Here is a 19,540-nt window from a genome sequence, read left to right as displayed (position 1 = left end):
TATAACCCCAGCTCTGGGAAGAGGCGGTACAGGTGGGAGATTTGAAAACTTCACTGACCAGTCAGTCTAGCCAATGAATGAGTAGCAAGTTTAGTTAGAGAGCCTGGCTCCAAAACTTTGGTGGAGCTTTTTGAGTATTTCCCACAGCTCATCAAGCGACTCCTATTCTTGAGAATGCTCTCCTTTTCATAATAAACATTAAACATTCTATTTCTGTTTCTCATAATAAGTAGTAATTAATAATAATAAAAGAAGATTGAGAACTGAAAACTGCGGACGGCACCCAGTCGTGAGCTCTGACTTTCACACACACACACACACACACACACACACACACACACATACAGAGAGAGGGGAGAGAGAGAGAGAGAGAGAGAGAGAGAGAGAGAGAGAGAGAGAGAGAGAGAGAGAGAGAGAGAGGTCTATTTGCCCCATGAACAAACATGTACACACATAGGTAAAAGAAAAGTTCAGGACACAAACACAACTGACATCTTTATCTTGGGTTTTAATCTTCAGCATTGTGAGAAAATATGTCCCTCTAGTCTGAAACATCCAGTCTCTCATACTGTGCTCTGGAAGACTTGGAAGTCTAGGTGGAGCAGTAAGCATCCTCTGACGAAAACAAAGAAGGAATGAGGATGTTGCTCCAAGCCAGTTCCCCGCCTGAACCAAGCCCAGAGGTCAGATGACTTCCTGGGATGAAAGCCAGCTTCCTCTTGCTGTTCCTCCAGAAGCTGGTCAGCAAACGCTTTCTCCTTCCTGTTTTACTCTTCGGTCTTCTAACTTCCCTCCTGAGATGGGCTGATTAATTCTAGAACAAAACCAAAAGTGAGAATGCTAAGGTTGGCACTCTCACTTCCTCTTGCTCTCTAGCCAGTATACCTTTGAATACAATATTTACAGAGGGGCAACCACTGGGAGAGAAGAGGCAGGGGCCCCAGGGACTCTGCCCTGCCACCATTTACAGTTCGTCATGCTTTCTCACAGCCTCCGCTGGTTGCAGAAAATGCCAGGATGATGCCTCTCTTGCATCTGGCTGGGACTCTGATCATGGCATTGTTCCTTTCCTGCCTGAGACCAGGAAGCTTGAATCCCTGCATAGAGGTATGTGTCTGGATCGCAGAAGATTGTTCCCTTTCCCGTTAGCCTCCCTTATTTCTCAAACTGTCCTCAGCTCAGGGCTTTCTGCATGTGTTCCGATTAGTTTATTTTGCACGAAGGAGTTAAACTAACAAAAACGAACTTGAGAAGCTGTGGCAACAAAAAGACTCAGTGTTAACACCGGGCAGGATCAGGCAGTCAGGGGTGTCTTGTTCCCTGTACGGCGTCTGAGTCATGACTTAGAGATTTGAAATTGTTGTTCTGTGACCTGTCTGAGAGACCTCAAAGAAGTTACTGAGCGTCTCTAAGGCCGCTCAGTATTCACAGGATGAAAGAATGACCGTGATCACTAGAAATACGAAGGAAGCCTGTTAATATCAGTGCTTTCTGTGGGAGCTCTGAACTCAGCTTTTGGTAGTCATTCTTTCCCTTTCCAAATCAGGCGAAGGTAGCTGATGCTTAAGAATCATCTTTGAGGGATGTGGCTCGGCAGGTAAGCCTGTTGATAGTCCGACTTCAACCTTCAAGCCCCACGAGGTGGAGGCAGAGAGTCTCCTCTGATAAGTTGTCCTCTGAGTTGCAGGTGTCTGCCTTGGCAGGTGTCTGTATGCATGAGCATACACGCAAAGAATAAATGTAACGATTTTCTTAAATGAAAGAATTTCTATTAAAAAAAAAACAAAAAAAAACAAAGAGATTTTTTAACTGGGCTTTCTGTATTCTGCAACTTATTCTAGATGATAAAGAAATGGGAGGAAGGGACGGAGGGAGACAGAGACATGTAAAACAAAAGCTAAGGCAATCACTCCCCTTCTGGTGGAATACTGAGGAATGAGTAATCTGACCCATGACTCATTCCTGTTTTCCTCCTTCACAGCTTTTTCATTTATGTTAGATGCTCACAATAGAACTGAGCAAACAAGGAAGGAATTCAGGGTGAGGTAGACTCAACAGTTCAGAACAGGTACACTGAGTTAAGACACACGGTGTTCACATGGGAAAAAAATATTATTAACTTAACAAAGTTACAATCCCAGTGTCTTGCTTTCTGATTCCTCAGTTACAATGATAGAGATAGCATTTACAATCACTGCCACACTGAGATAAAATATCTCTAACCTGGTGTCACTGGTATCAACTCTCAAAGCTTGCCTGGTCCTTCCGTAGGCCAGGTCTCAGTGCTCTTGGCCTTGTCTTAATGCCCCTTGTCATGTCTTCAGGGGCGAGCACTGACTGGTTTCCTAATTTATAGCCCTTTCTATAAACACACTTACTTTTTTGTGTGTTGTTATTGGTCCAGATGATTTAGATTTAACAAATTACTCCTTTATATCCTTATAATAACTCTTAAGAACTATAATTGCTTCATCCTACAGGACTGCTTACTCTACCCACCTATTCCTCACCTAGATCAGGGCTTTCACATGCTAAAACTATGGAATCCCCAGATATATTTTAATATTTACCTATGGTCAAATTGAAAAATTAAAAATAAATGGATGAAATAAGTTTCAGTGAATTTTTTATGTAATCAAATATAATTAAGCAATTATTTTATGTTTAATTTTTAATATAGGGTATTAGACATTTAGCAATATTTTTGGTTTGCTGTACATTTTTATTTATCCTATGCATGTTGTTTCATAGCTGCTGTGTGTAGCTTACAGCTACAATACTGTAATGTGGGGCTTTGATTTCAGGATTTATTTTTTTTATTTAAAGTAGATCTCTGTGTAAATGTGTCCTCGGGGTGATTTTTCTTGATTGCCTCATCATATTTTCCCTTTAGCCTCTCAATATGCTTTTATTGATCATATCATTTTGCATTTTGTCTTATTTTTGCTCCATTTATCCTTTCTTTTGTGTAGAATGCACAAGAAGGTAGGATTATTGCTTGCTTTATCAGCGTGCCAACAGTGCCTCTCAATGGTTCTCAACCTTCTTAATGCTGAGGAACTGGTTGTGGTGACCCCCAACTATAAACTTATTTTTGTTGTTACTTTATAACTATAATTTTATTACTGTTTTGAACTAACTATCCCATATAAGCTATGTGATGTGCAACTCCTGTAAAAGGGCTGTTTGACCCTGAAATTGGTTGCAAATAGGTCACAGACCACAGATTGAGAACCACTGGCCTAGATCATAATAGTCTTTGGTTGTATGTATCGTATGTAGGAAACCAATGAAAGAATGACTTCTGAACAACATTTGATGACCGCATGTTGTGCCTATAGTTTCTCCAAGCTGTAAGGCTCTCCTTCCATGCCTGTTAGCTAGTTTATCTGCATTTGTTCCCACTCATTATTTGCTTATAATCTTTTCTTCTTATGACATACATATTTTTTCCTTTTCCACACAGTTCCTTGCTCATCTTTCCCAATCTGAATCTAGAATCTGTGTCTAGCTTTTCAGCTTTAGCAGAACAAGACATACTATTTGGCTTAAGCAGTCCTCTGTCCCATCAATTAGACAATATTTATCATTCATTCATCCAAAATTATCTACTGAGCACAGAGAGTTCACTATCCCCCTTTCTGAGCCTCAAAAACAAAATAGCAAACAAAAATCATCAGAACATCAAAACCTGTGAAGGGAATAAAAGAAGGTAAGAGAAGAGTTTCTGACTGGTGACTTACTCTATTAGATTCATTGTCTTCAAGGATCCTATGATGAGTACTATCTTAGGGTTTCTATTCCTGCACAAACATCATGACCAAGAAGCAAGCTGGGGAGGAAAGAGTTTATTCAGCTTACACTTCCACATTGATGTTAATCACCCAAGGAAGTCAGGACAGGAACTCAGGCAGGTTAGGAAACAGGAGTTGATGCAGAGGCTAGGGAGTGATATTACTTACTGCCATGCTTCCCCTGGCTTTTTCTGCTTGCTCTCTTATAAAACCGAGGACTACCAGCACAGGAATGGTACCACCCACAATGCTCTAGGTCCTTTCCTCTTGATCACCTTGATCACTAGTTGAGAAAATGCCTTAGAGCTGGATCCCATGAAGGCATTTCCTCAAGGGAGGCTCCTTTGACTGTTGTAACTCCAACTTGTGTCAAGTTGACACACAAAACCAGCCAGTACAAATACTATTTAAGTAGACAAGGATCCTGAATATATACAAATTCTTTGACTATATGTGTATTACCCCATCTGTTTTATTTTCTTCATTTTTAAAGGACTTTTTGAAAATTAGTATAAAATACATAAGATGTAAGTAAATGTTAATATGTAGCAAGAAGTCAATAGTAGCCAAAGATAATTAACATTAATATTTATCACTATAATTAATGCAAGCTTTGAGATAAGCTCTGATCTCATTTAGCCCTTTGAGAATTCTATTGCTTTTAAATAAAAGAAAACAAAACTCACTGGGTTAAACAATGCATTTGGCTGGATGAAATCATATAGTTATGATATCACATGGAATGCATTGCATAGAATTCACAATGAATGTGAGAAAACAGATAAAAATAGGTGGAGACTCTGATAGAGAACACACTCGACCTTGAGTACTATTTTCCACCACTGGAATCCATGCACTCAAAGACTGCCTCTGATCCCAGTACCAAACTGGGAAAGTCAATGAGCCTAAGAACCAAAAGCAGTTGTCAAAAATTGGTCAGTAGCTAGGACATTTCTGTACATCTTTATTAGTACTCTCCATGTGGCTATATATAATGAAGATAAGTAGTTAGAATGGCAATAATTTTACATAAAACTCTGTACAAACCTACGTGTATTTTATATAAAACTAGTGAGGTTCATAGAAAATATTATATATAAAAAAAAAAAACTAACCATCACACAAACAAACAAAGCCTTGTCCCACACTCAGTATTCCTTAGTTCTTTATATAGGATTAAGGACTCCTGTATAGATAGTGTCATGGACTCTGTCCATGGTAGCATGTCTAGTTGTTGTCTTTTTTCAACTCAAGTTAGGCAGTCATGTTAGTAAGACTTTGTGGGTGTAGCTTTTGACATTAGGACACACAGTATCACAGTAAAGTTCATGACCTTTTGGCCCTCATAATCTTTCAGCCTCCTCTGCTGCAATGATCCCTGATCTGTAGATATGGGAGTTGTGTTGTAAATGTACTGGGCTCCAGATTCCTGAATTTTCATTGGCTGTGATTTCTGTAATGATCTTTGTTTATAGAGTGGGAGAAATCGTCTTCCCCAGCAAAGAGCCCAGCAGTTAAAACATATATATGAGTAATATTACACAAACTGACCAGGTAGTACTTATATAATACAGGCATATACATATATATATATATATATATATATATATATATATATATACTCACACACACACACACACACAAACACACATACACTTACACATAAACATATACATTAATGAAAAAAAGATACCATGGATTTGAAAAAGAGCAAAGAAAAGGGAGTAAGAACTTGAAGAGAGGAAAAGGAAAGGGGAAATGATATAATTATAATTTGAAAGAACAATAATATAAAAGATGTACTTTGTACCAAGTGACACAGAACACATGTCATAAAACCAAGGTTTTCAGACTTGACGGTCATTTAACACCTGATTTCACTGTTCTTCATTTAATTATAATTTTGTTGGAGCAGAATGTTAACACATTGAGAATGCAAGGAACATTTTTTCTTCCTGATATGTAGAATAAGATATTTTATAAACATGAAGAGGTAGGTAAATGAATGGAGAAGGATGGATATGAGGCCATATCCCAGAAATATCAGCGCTTGTATGGTAGAGGCAATTAGATAGGGAGTTCAATGTTATCTTTGATTGTATAGCTAATTTAAAGGCAGACTGAGCTATCTGAAAGCTTGTTTAAAAACAAAATAAATCATGAAGAATGGATGGATAGGTGGATGGTATATTGAGTAGCATGTATATGGGAGTTTTATCACCTCATTACTCATCTTTGGAGAGGAGTGGGAACACATACAGTCGAAAAGAATAACATTTTGTGTAATATTTACAGGTACTTCCTAATATTACCTACCAATGCATGGATCAGAATCTCAGCAAAATCCCTCATGACATCCCTTATTCAACCAAGAACCTAGATCTGAGCTTCAACCCCCTGAAGATCTTAAGAAGCTATAGCTTCTCCAATTTCTCACAACTTCAGTGGCTGGATTTATCCAGGTAATGAATGAGCTTTTATTTGCTGCAGACTGTGAAGTAGTTATTTTTATATCATTGCATTTTTGGCTCAGAAGACCTAGATGTTTCTAAGTAAATTTCCTTTACTCATCTATTCAGTAGACTTACTACTTGCTGTAAATCCTTGGGACAGTTACTTTTATTTACCTGGTTTCTATGTGGTAGGCAGCTAAATAAGTATATCCAAGGGCAGTTCTAACTTCTATATTATTTTAAACTATTTCATTAGGTATTTATGTTATATGTTATATGTTATACGTCTAAGCTACAGAACAAAAATTTATAGATACAAAACCCATACTCCTAATTATTAAGCAGGATAAAAATCTTCTTTAATAAGTTAAAGTCATGTCCTGGTTAATGGACACATAGCACAAATCAAACGAATGTTAACCAAACTAATACTGTAGATTACAATAAAAGTAAGTAATAAAATATGGGCAACACAATTTGTCCTTTAGAAGAAGAGCTGTTTTGTTATGTGTGTGAGAGGATCAGTAAAGATTTTGGTATGTGAGTAGGTTTGCAAGATACCTGAAATATTTAAAATAGAAAAGAGGGTAGAGAATAAGAAAAACAATACCTTCGGGGAAAGATGCCAATATCCAAGCAATACATCTACTGTGGGCAAGAAATAGTTGCTATAGTACCCAGTCTTAAACAGTATATTTTTATCAAGCCTTCCCCTCAGGGCTCAGAAGACTCCAATAAACAGTGTCCCCCAGACACAACAGGACTGATGCACATATGAACTCACAGAGACTGGCAGCATGCGCAGGGCCTGCACTGGTTCAAGTGTGGGAAAGAAAAGCAAATATGGTTTCCATCTGTAACCAGGAAGTTATCTACAATTGGTACCAATCTGTGGAGGAAAATTAGTTTTCTTCAATAAAGTCTCACTGGAGTAGACAACCAACGACAACAGAAAATTCCCTTTCTGATTCAGGGCAGCATGCCATTTGTGGGGATATAGAAACTGTTAGCCAATATGTCATGTGTGAAGCTCAATCTTTTTTATTGGTTAAATTTGCTCTTTGACCATTTCATACATCTATCTAACGCATTCTGCTACTCTTACCTTCACACACACTGAGTTCCCTCTTATCCCTGTTAGTCCTAACTTCTTCCAAAATGTTTCTACCCTATATTCATACCTTGTTTATTGCTTAACCCACTGATTTTAACCAGGTACTCTGTGTGACCATAAGTTTAGTACTACATTTTGGAGACTAGTGAGCTTAACTATTTGATAAACAACTAAGACCAATGACTGTCTCTCCCTAAGAATCTAAATTTCAGCAGGGAGAAAATGATCCCATGGTCCTCTCTAGGATCAGTAGATTTCTGTTGCCAAGTACAATGCAGAGAAACACAGCTGCTATGGTTTGCAAAAGCTGTGCCATGCCCCATATATAGCACCTCCTCTCCCTGTCCCTTGACTCTTACATTTCTATCAGATCACTCTCCCTCAATATTCCTTGACCCTTTGAGGGAATGTTACAAATGTTCATTTCAGTGGTGACCACAGAACTATCTTTTGCTTCTAGTGTCTTGCACATCTAAGAATATCCACATTCACTACTCTTTACTCTAACGGGAAGTGACTTTTGTTAATGGGTATAAGTGTAATTATTTAGACAGTAGTATGGTGCCATGCTAATTTTACTAAAACACAATAATCACTGTCTTCTCCACACCCCACATGTTAGGCTCATAGACGTTTCTAATCCACTTTTTTTGACCAGGGTAACGATATTAGCTTTGGATAGCCTTCTGTAGGATGGAACAAAAAACTAATCCAAGAAAGGTTTGTCATCTCTAGAATAGTTATGCCAGCATTTTGCCATTGGACACTCCTGGCAGGTTCATGTTATAGTTCATAGGGGTCATGCCTAGAAGACACCAGAAATGATTTTCCTCTCCCACCAAAATCACTGCACGTTTCTGCTGAAAGCTACCCAGCAGGGAGAAAAGCGTCGAGCTCTGCTTCAGCTTTACACCAGTGGGTTGTAATAATCAGGGGCATCCTTCAATGTTGAAGTAGATAATGAGCCTCTTTTCTGCCATGTTCATAAAACTACAGAAAATTTTCAAATATTTTTTCTAAAATCTCTTGACAAAGATAAAGAGAATGGTATTAAAAGTCTTCTGCAGAGCAGACATTACTGTTAAAAGTTAGTAAACTAGAAAACGTCTTATATTCTTTACTTGGGGGATGATAGATAGCGCATTCCAAATATAGAGGGCAACAGCTCTGTTGGGAGAAGCACAATGGAGCCCATGCTTTCCCCAACGTTTACAACTGTGTGATCTGTTGCATATTATTTTTCCTTTGTCTCAGTCTTCCCTCCTATTAAAAGAAAATCATACTCCATGGTGAAAAGTTACTAACTGAAAGATTATTAAAATTATTTAGTGAGTTTTGTGAGCTTAAAAACATGCTATCATAATCACTTTATTAAATTGTACATTTGAATTATCCTGGTGAGATTTTAAGGGGACTGAGATAGGCAGGCAGGTAAAAAAAATAAACAAAATAATCTCTTTTTAATAAAGATGATATAACTTTTTATCCTGTATAATTGAGCATTGTTCTACAATGTAATGTAAGAGCATTCCTTAAAGGCTTTGAATGTGTCCTCAGGAAAAATGCAAGTTCCTCTTCCCTTAGCTCTCAGTATATTTTGCATTACAGTAGAGAAGACAAGGCAACAGGGCACTCCTGTGCCTTTCCACAGAGAGATTAATGTGTAGAAACTAGACAGGGCTCCTAAGAATAATTTGCTCTAAATCAGCTAGTCCTCATTTCTTTCTAGAAACATACATACTTCTTGTGGCTAAGAAAACTGGGTTTTCAGTGTAGGGGAATATCAGGGTGGGGAGGTGGGAAGGTGGAGTGATTGGGGAGGGGAAATACCCTTATAGAAGGGGGAATGAGATGGGATTGGGGGCTTATGGACAGAAAACTGGTAAAGGGAATAACATTTGAAATTTAAATAAAAATACCCAATAAAAATCTGAAAACAAACAAACAAACAAGCAAACAAAACAAAAAACAAACAAAAAAACAAACAAACTGGATTTTGAAGGATCTGAGTGACTAATCTATGGCAAAATTGCTTACTTAACTAGACTAGAGTCAAACTTACATCTCTTGCTTCTAAACTTAGAGTTTTTTCACTCTATTTCTCTAAAGTTATGAGATTAATATTATCAGATAGAAACAGGGATATATCCCTTTTGCTCTTATTTGTATATATATATGACATTTACACAATCATTCATATATATATATATATATATATATATATGATTATGAGCAATAAAATGATAACCGAAAGTGGGAACTTGAGAAACAATCAAAATTTTTTGCCTCATTTAGAATTGGAATGACCAAAATTCGCAGAAAATAATGAGTTCCCAAGTCATGCAGGAAGAGAGTAAGCATAGCCACATGTCTCCGTCTTGAAATAGTCTTTTTAACATACCCATACCTTTTGTCAAATTACTAATAAATAGCTAAATCACAAACCAAAACTATTTTATTTCCTATGAATATTCCAGAGAGAATAGGAAAAGTGAGGGAAGGTAATTGGTTTAGATTTGACAATGACTCCTTTGCTAAATGTATCTGGCATGCATGTGTGGTGAGGTCTATAATGCATCACTGTTGGCTGCATATGAGTTCTGTTGCCAGCTTGTCTCTGAGTGTTTTGTGTAGTAAAGCTTACATTTATCTTGGGATGAAATTTAGAAGACTTTATTGAGCTTATGAGTCTCTACTTTATTTGCAACCCAGTCTTGCTACACCATTTTTATTAGTTGTTTGCAGTGTCTTGTTGCCCTGCAGAAACAGAGACTGTGTGGTGGCTCCTCCATGGGGCATGCCCGCTTTCTACTCCAGCTTCTGGATCTGTTGTTGACTTCATCTATTCTTCACATTCACTCATATTTATCATTGAAATTCCCACTTACTTATTCTCAGCATTGTCGGCTTTCATCTACTGAGAGAGGGTTAATTCTTTTGATGTGAACATTCATAGCCCATTTTCTTCTTGTTCCATAATACCTACTCATGTCACCAATTATTAACATTTACCTGTGATAATGACAGGTTTAATATACCTAGCCATCATATACGAGTTGGATTTTGTAAACAATGTGATTCTTGACACTTGACACCTATGTGTCATTATTTATGCATTTAATATTGACTTTCACCAGTCATCATGACTAACTGACAATGACCACCCATATTGCCTATGCCCATTAGGTGTAAAATTATATCTATGTGTGGAAAGACATAAGATAATTTAATCTAAGGCTACTCCATATCCTATTCAACAGTCTTTATGTGCCACAGTTATTGATCTTAAATTGATTTTCTTCTGATGGATTTGTTGCCCTACATGATATGTTAGTTTATCATCACTGTAGCAAGTGTGAAAATGACAAATCTACAGAGTTCCTTTCCTGCTTACACCATTGTCATCTGCTTTGCTATGTATGGTTTTTCTTTTCACAATAACATGGTATATCATATCTTTTTGTATCATGGAGTGGCAGGGACTGTTATGTTCTTAGAAAGTCTTTAGGCAAAAGTACATAATTGGTATCTCTTCTTCTCCTTAGGTGTGAAATTGAGACAATTGAAGACAAGGCATGGTATGGCTTACACCAGCTCTCAACCTTGATACTGACAGGAAACCCTATCAAGAGTTTTTCCCCAGGAAGTTTTTCTGGACTAACAAATTTAGAGAATCTGGTGGCTGTGGAGACAAAATTGACCTCTCTAGAGGGTTTCCATATTGGACAGCTTATAACGTTAAAGAAACTAAATGTGGCTCATAATCTTATACATTCCTTTAAGTTATCTGAATATTTTTCTAATCTGACAAACCTACAACATGTGGATCTTTCTTATAACTATATTCAAACTATTTCTTTCAAAGACTTACAGTTTCTACGTGAAAATCCCCAAGTCAATCTCTCTTTAGACCTGTCTTTGAACCCAATTGACTCCATTGAAGCCCAAGCCTTTCAGGGAATTAGGCTCCATGAACTGACTCTAAGAAGTAATTTTAATAGCTCAAATGTACTGAAAATGTGCCTTCAAAACATGACTGGTTTACATGTCCATCGGTTGATCTTGGGAGAATTTAAAAATGAAAGGAATCTGGAAAGTTTTGACCGTTCTGTCATGGAAGGACTATGCAATGTGACCATTGATGAGTTCAGGTTAACATATATAAATCATTTTTCAGATGATATTTATAATCTCAATTGCTTGGCAAATGTTTCTGCAATGTCTTTCACAGGTGTACATATAAAACACCTAGCAGATGTTCCTAGACATTTCAAATGGCAATCCTTATCAGTCATTAGATGTCATCTTAAGCCTTTTCCAAAGCTGAGTCTACCTTTTCTTAAAAGTTGGACTTTAACTACCAACAGAGCGGATACCAGCTTTGGTCAGTTGGCTCTGCCAAGTCTCAGATATCTAGATCTTAGTAGAAATGCCATGAGCTTTCGAGGTTGCTGTTCTTATTCTGATGTGGGAACAAACAACCTGAAGTACTTAGACCTCAGCTTCAATGGTGTCATCCTGATGAGTGCCAACTTCATGGGTCTAGAAGAGCTGGAATACCTGGACTTTCAGCACTCCACTTTAAAAAAGGTCACAGAATTCTCAGTGTTCTTATCTCTTGAAAAACTCCTTTACCTTGACATCTCTTACACTAATACCAAAATTGACTTCGATGGCATATTTCTTGGCTTGGTCAGTCTCAACACTTTAAAAATGGCTGGCAATTCTTTCAAAGACAACACCCTTTCAAATGTCTTTACAAACACAACAAACTTAACATTCCTGGATCTTTCTAAATGCCAACTGGAACAGATATCTTGGGGGGTATTTGACACACTCTACAGACTCCAGTTATTAAACATGAGTCACAACAACCTACTATTTCTGGATCCATCCCATTATAAACAGCTGTACTCCCTCAGGACTCTTGATTGTAGTTTCAATCGCATAGAGACAGCCAAAGGAATACTGCAACATTTTCCAAAGAGTCTAGCCGTCTTCAATCTGACTAATAATTCTGTTGCTTGTATATGTGAATATCAGAATTTCTTGCAGTGGGTCAAGGACCAGAAAATGTTCTTGGTGAATGCTGAACAAATGAAATGTGCATCACCTATAGACATGAATGCCTCCCTGGTGTTGGATTTTACGAATTCCACCTGTTATATATACAAGACTATCATCAGTGTATCGGTGGTCAGTGTGCTTGTGGTAGCCACTGTAGCATTTCTGATATACCACTTCTATTTTCACCTGATACTTATTGCTGGCTGTAAAAAGTACAGCAGAGGAGAAAGCATCTATGATGCATTTGTGATCTACTCGAGCCAGAATGAGGACTGGGTGAGAAACGAGCTGGTAAAGAATTTAGAAGAAGGAGTGCCCCGCTTTCAGCTTTGCCTTCATTACAGGGATTTTATTCCTGGTGTAGCCATTGCTGCCAACATCATCCAGGAAGGCTTCCACAAGAGCCGGAAAGTTATTGTGGTGGTGTCTAGACACTTTATCCAGAGCCGTTGGTGTATCTTTGAATATGAGATTGCTCAGACATGGCAGTTTCTGAGTAGCCGCTCTGGCATCATCTTCATTGTCCTTGAGAAAGTGGAGAAGTCCTTGCTGAGGCAGCAGGTCGAATTGTATCGCCTTCTTAGCAGAAACACCTACCTCGAGTGGGAGGATAATGCTCTGGGGAGGCACATCTTCTGGAGAAGACTCAAAAAAGCCCTGTTGGATGGAAAAGCCTTGAATCCAGACGGAACATCAGAGGAAGAACAAGAAGCAACAACTTTGACCTGAGGGGTACAAAACTCTGGGCCTAAAACCCATTATGTTTACTATTTCCGAATGCTACAGTTCATCTGGGTTTCTGCTGTGGACAGGGAGGCCAGGGAGCACGAGGCTTCTAACCTCAACGACCTCACGGGGCACAAGGAAGTAGCACTGTGATGAAACCCCATGTGTATCAGGTGTATGAATTAAGCAACTCAGGCAAAGAATCATAAGCAGCAAAGTTTACTCTTATAAAACTTGTGGAGAGGAGGCTAAGGCCCAGTGAGAACAGAAAGGAGCATCATTCTTCTCTGGATCTTTGAATATAAGCACAACATGTAGTGTGCTGCAGTTACCTTAGAAGAGTTTTGATCATTTAAACTGAAGTGAATGTTTCCTTCCTTTCCCTTTTTCTATTGAATATAATTTAAATGGCACTGACTCTTTTTGAGAGACCCTCATTCAAATTTTTTCTTCCATTTTATGTCAGTTTCTTTTTTTTAATCTAGTTCTACAAGAAATATGACTGATATATGCTCAAAGATATCCTGGCCAATCCTTAGAATGCTATATTTATAAAATAAAAATTTTTACTGTACTTTTATTTTTTTAAAATCAGTTATTTTTTCTTGCCTTGACTATAAACTCATATCATAAATAAGATTGTCATAGGTATGCTAGGAATGCCCACATTAAGTACAATTTTTCAGAAAGTGTATAAAATATACTCTGTCACTTTGTCACTGGGTGTCATTCTTAAGTTATTACCTACTAAGTTATGGATGTCACAGAGTGAGTGTTAAAAATAATTTGCTTGATAGAAATATTTTTAATCAGAAGAGAAAAGTGCAGGGGAGTGCAGGAACAGAAATCATAACTTGGTCATTTATTCTTGATTATTCCAGAGCCATAGAAGCTCACATAATTGGATAGCAGGACTAGATAGGCTGACATTGAGGTTCCTTCTCAGCAAGGATTCTGTCTGACGGACTTATACCTCCTTTCTGGGAGGCAGGGAGGCCTGACATTCTTTTCCTTTCTCATTTCCATTGTCAGACATGCTTTGTGAGATGGAGGAGTGTTGGGAGTACACATTTCTGCTTTTCCCTTATTCCAGTCATCATGAACACTATATATAAAATGGCATATACACAGTGTGTGTGTGTGTGTGTGTGTGCATGCGTGTGTGTGCGTATGTGTGAGTGTGTGTGTGCTTGTGAGTACCTGTATGTGTGTTAAGGTTAAGGAGAAAATAGAGCACAGAGTAGTTCTATATTGTTGATGGGGCATTAAGTAGTTGAGCCAATTCAGAAAAGTATGGAGGTTTTTTGATAAAAGAAACCAAACTAGAATTATTACAAGATTAAACAATGTAAATTTCCAAACAAACCAACAAATAAATAAATTGGATTTCCTAATCCATTATGACAATATTTACAATGTTCAAATTATGGAAAAAAAATTTCCACTGGCAGGTTAATGCATAGAGATCATATGTTATATACTTGCAGTGGAATGAGATTTGACTTTAAAAAGGAAAGAAAACTTGCTATTTGTGACCAGATGGATAAAGGTGGAGTTCTTTTATTGTAAGTAAAATATGCCAGGCTTAGAAGGAACTGACATTTCAGGAACTTTTGATGGCATGAGCAAAGATGGAGAGAAATAATATGTAAAACAATAGAAGAGGAAGACAAAAAAGCCCGGCCTAGGATGTATTCTTTACAACTATTTTAAACAATCTGCTTGAAAGAGAATGTAGTTATTAATACTAATTAGGTTGCCTCAAATTGTAGTCCATTCAACTTGGAACATGGCCACCTAATTATTTGTCTCTTGTTAGTCAAGTGAGATAGCAGCTCAAGAATTTCCCCATTTTTCTGATATAAAACCCAAGATTCTAATGTTGTAAATGTCTTGTCAGTCAGCCAAACAGCACACAGAGGCAAGGCAACAGCCTGGCCCCTTCCCTCTCAGAGAAACTCCTGTGCACTCTAGCCCATTGCTTCATACTTCAAGCTAGCAAAACATGAAGTGAAAGTGCCACAGTTCTCTATGTGGTTAGTGCCAGTCAGGGTTTTTCAACTTAAACCATGAATCATTAAGCAAATACATATGCATGCATGCATTATTCACAGAGTGGTTTATTTATAGCAACTCTTTCCATAAAGGGATGGGGGAGCTTTTATATATTTTTTCAACAAAATATATAGGAACAATGAGATTAATCAAAAGAAAGAAATATAGACAGAAGAAAGAAATGAGAGAAAGAAATGAAAAGTTTTAACTCTGTATTCCAGGATTAATTCCAGAGACCTTCTGGAATTTTGGATAGTGTGACTATTGGGGAATTCCTAAACTCATTTCAGATCATATCAGGTGTGTGTCCTGGACTTCATCTGTCTGAGAGTTAGTACCTTAAAAATAAAATGAAATCTTATATTTATTTTTAGGGCATTACAAACTAATAAATGTAAACTTAAAAGCATGGCTCTGTGGATGAGTCTCCCTCTTGTCTTTCTTATGAGTAGTCAAGGAGAAGCACTATGGAGCCTTCTCAATAACAACGTTTTTGGTGACACTTGTTTTTCCAGTCTGTAGGACAATGGCAGTCCCTATGACCAAAATAGATAGTTTCTTTTTGACTTAAGTTCAATTCATAGGTGTTGCCTTAGCTTCCTCTTTGAGTCTACAGCCTTTTGAGAAATCACTAGAAGTCACTGGAACCTCATGGATGGATTTGAGACAGTTCTCATATATGTTCCGAGGCACTTGAGGAGACAGTTGGGAAGCTGAGGGCCATACCTTAACTAACACTTTTGCTTCCCTGTTGTGGAGCATCATGCCTGACAGACAATGCCTGTTTATGTGAAGAACAGGTGATCATTAATGCATGTTTTCTTGGTGTGCTGTTGTCCTTGATACTTCCCAGCTAAGAATGTAAAGTTCTACCTATGGATCTTAGCTGTCAACTTAGTTTTCATGGCTATGATATTCCCTGTCTGTCAATTTCATGGATATTTTAAATTCCTTCTTCACTTGGTTTCTTGACACCGTGTATACTTAAATTTTGTGAAAGGTGTGTATGTCTATGTGTGTGTGTGGGGGGGGTGTTCTCACAATAGCTTCTGTAGTGGATACTTTAAAATCCTATTCAGCTCATTTATGTATGATAGCTGATTAAATTCCACATGCTATACCAATTTGATGAACATTCACAAAATCACATGAGAAAATAAAGACTTCAAGACTTTTCTTAACACATCCAAAGTACACAGGCATTAAATAGAAAAATTAAAAATCCAGCTTACTATATCAAATAGTTTCTCTATTATTTTTTTTTGCTTTATGTCAAGATTTGAATACCACTGTTCTTTATTTATTTCTTGTTTTCTATTATGACAATTTAAAACCAGAAATTTGAGGAGCTGACAGAGGGCCTGTGGACTATGAAGACAGTTTTCAGAGTTAACAATTTCTTCTGGTAACTATGGCCTAAGTCTCCACACTTCAGCTCTCTTTTCTGATGAAATAAACTCCTTTCCAGGAGGTTTTCACTTATGCTAATTCACTCATGCAAAAAAAAGGAGGCTAATAGGACCAGCTGTTTCTGTCTTTAGAGCAATTTCCCAACATTCTTCACTTGGGGATATCTTCAGTCACATGGCTTTTAATTGGGCATTCTTTCAAACCTTCATTAAATGGCCGACACTTCTCACTAGAAACTAACTCATTGAAATCCTTAAGCTGATAACATCTAACAACACTGACTCTTTCAGTGTACCTTGATATTGAATTTAAGTTGGACTGTCTAAATCAGAAGTGTATGCCCTTTTAGTGGAATTTCCTAATGATAACCATTGTGCCTTTTTTTTTTTTTAGCTTTGTCAAATTAAAGGAACCAAAGCATTTCAACTTACTACTCATAATTCATGCATCTATTTTCGCAGATGCACCAAAAATTAAGAAATTGGAGAGTTTGTCTTATCTATTCCCCATCGTCAACTACTCTACTTCTTGCTAAAGAAGGACGTTGCGAAATTTTGAAAGATTTGTTAAAGTGTCATCTTTGACTTAAAGGCAAAGAGTTGATCTAGGTTTGAGTTATGCATTATATCTTCGCATGGTAATTTGGAAGAGGTCTACATACCAATTTCAGTTTGCTTGCCTAGGCCTTGAGAGTCATTCAACACTACATGTTTAGGCTATAATGAAGACAAAAGAAATCTCTCTGGGGAGATTCAGCACAGGTCTTAATTTACCTTATAAAAGGGGCATGTGCCAGAATGAGAGAGATCACAAGCCTGACATGAAGCTCATTTAGTAGACCAGGATCCCGGATACCTCATAAAGCAGGAGATCTATGCATTTGGTCTCAGTCAGTGAGTCATCTCTGAGAAAGAATAGAAAAACGGACAAGGTCAGTGCTCTGAAAGACACAGAGTCAAATGCTTCTGCTTCCATAATTTATAATGAACAAAATCCAAAAATTGTTTATTTTTAATGAAGTGGAAACCTAGTGCCCTGGGCATGTCCTTTAGGGTAGAAAATGAGATACAATTCCAGTTCTTCTTTTATGTACAAAGTCCCTGAAGTGCTTAGAGTTTCAGGCTCTAGCACATAAAATGGGCAATAGCATCTTGATAGAATTTATTTGGTCAAAATGCACAAATGGTTGCCCAGACAGAATAGACAAGACAACTTGCGCTGCATCCCATAGCTTATAATGTATTTTAGTAATCATTGTAATAAATTCTATCTGCCAAATATTTGATATGTACCTGAGACTTTTAATTTAATTCCAAAAGTTGCCTTCTGATGCAGCTCTTAGCCACATTATAATTTCCCATTCAGTGAAACTGAGAGGAAGGAGCAAATTCTCCAATTTGAGGGGTGGAATTCATGTTAGCCTGATATCCAGGGCTGCTAAGTTATTACCACACAATAGCTGCAGTGTCTGGGCATTTTTGCTGGGGGCTGGGAGGGGATGGTGGTGGTGATGTGATTCTCTCACTAACAGAAGAATCCTGTGGACAAGGTCAGCAACTCCCTAAGTATCTAGAAATTGAAGGTTTCAAAAGCATTGCATGTGACTTTCCTTGATTTCTATGGAAATGAAGATGGTCCCTCCTGTGACAGTGCTAAGTGCCGAGTCTGAGTGTAAATGTGCTTTCTGGCACAAATTGTCCTGTTCTAATAGTGTTGATTATAATTATAAAATAATGTGTTTCTGAAAGGCTGCAAGCAATTCTGGGAATGACAATAAGGGTTTCGAAACAACATGGTATTTATGTGAGAAGTGTTTTGTTGAAAATTAAACCTGTGTTTAGGAGAAAGGATCGTGTTGTTTGCTCCTAAGAAACTATCACACCGTGTAATTAAATCAAAGCCAGTTGCTTGCCAATTTGAGTTCTTGTCTTACATGAACAATTTTGTGTCACCTACAACAAACAAGATATGACTGACCAAAGAAAACCATGCAAGACTCTATCCAAATCCTGTTTATCTACCTTCCTGGGCCCAGAAAGAAGATGGAAATGCATCTTCAGGTTTTCCCCAGGCTGGGAATTAACTTAGTCTGTAGGATATAGCCTTTCATCACGGTCATCTCTGATCCTCCGTAAGGAATAGGTTTTCTGTTCAAGGGGTTTTTATAAGGAGCTCTATCTGGAAATAAGTGAAGAATTCAATGTTAGAGAGGCTATCTTGACCTCCTTTCTTGGGAGGAAAACCAAAGTCCTTCTTTGAAGGTTGGGAATGGCTTCGATGTTCTCAGACCTTGAAGGCAGAAAAACGTATGCGGTGTAATTTTGTATGTATGTGTCTCTCTTAACGTAACCCACCATAACACTGTCTCCCACCTGTATTTGTGTTTTACTTTCACCAAGGACATCATAAAGTTTAAAGCAAGTCTTGCAAGGGAAGTCATAAAAATAGGAATAGGACAAGATGGCAAAGTTTACCAGGCTGAAGAACCACTTCCTGCTTTTGGTGCTATTTAATTATGTATGTTTCTGATTTTATTATCTCTCTAGAAATTTTGTTTGAGAATTAGTTTAGTTGTCTGTATTATTAAAATATTCTATATGTAATTTTAAGTATAAACAGATCTGGGAATGACTATCTTAATAGGAAACATAAGGTTTAATATGGCCATGTGTTCTGTCCTTGAGATTTACTGCTGAGAACCAAAGCAAGGTCAACAGAATGGAACATGTTTTTTTTGTTTGTTTGTTTGTTTTTTTTTATTTTAGAAAAATGAGGTGTCTGACTTATCTGATACTTTTATTCTTTTACACTCTATAGTTGACTCTTCTCAATCCTATCTGATCAGACTCATGAGGAAGAATCTTTCCAGTTTGATCTAATCTTCCTACATCCACCTAGAATTTATAATCTGACAGTCATTT

At 37.5% G+C, this 19,540-nt stretch overlaps 1 protein-coding gene across 1 annotated transcript; it reads left to right on the top strand.

Moving 5' to 3' along the window:
• Positions 1-697: 697 nt before the first annotated feature.
• Positions 698-13,748, top strand: Tlr4 (toll like receptor 4). The gene is made up of 3 exons (XM_032902869.1): positions 698-1,107; positions 6,090-6,256; positions 10,907-13,748. The coding sequence occupies exons 1-3, from the start codon at positions 1,018-1,020 to the stop codon at positions 13,155-13,157; spliced, it is 2,508 nt and encodes an 835-aa protein (XP_032758760.1). The 5' UTR covers positions 698-1,017; the 3' UTR covers positions 13,158-13,748.
• The last annotated feature ends 5,792 nt before the right edge of the window (positions 13,749-19,540 follow it).

The sequence above is a fragment of the Rattus rattus genome, chromosome 1 (assembly GCF_011064425.1).
Source record: "Rattus rattus isolate New Zealand chromosome 1, Rrattus_CSIRO_v1, whole genome shotgun sequence".
Taxonomy (NCBI): Eukaryota; Metazoa; Chordata; class Mammalia; order Rodentia; family Muridae; genus Rattus; species Rattus rattus.
The sequence above is the reverse complement of the archived record's forward strand: the minus strand, read 5'-3'. Positions and strand labels throughout refer to the sequence as shown.

Excerpts from the sequence above, each read along its gene's own strand:
- Tlr4 (XM_032902869.1), top strand. The coding sequence starts at position 1,018 with ATGATGCCTCTCTTGCATCTGGCTGGGACTCTGATCATGGCATTGTTC. Across the intron at positions 1,108-6,089 it reads GCTTGAATCCCTGCATAGAG|GTACTTCCTAATATTACCTA; the intron begins GTATGTGTCTGG and ends TAATATTTACAG. Across the intron at positions 6,257-10,906 it reads CAGTGGCTGGATTTATCCAG|GTGTGAAATTGAGACAATTG; the intron begins GTAATGAATGAG and ends TCTTCTCCTTAG.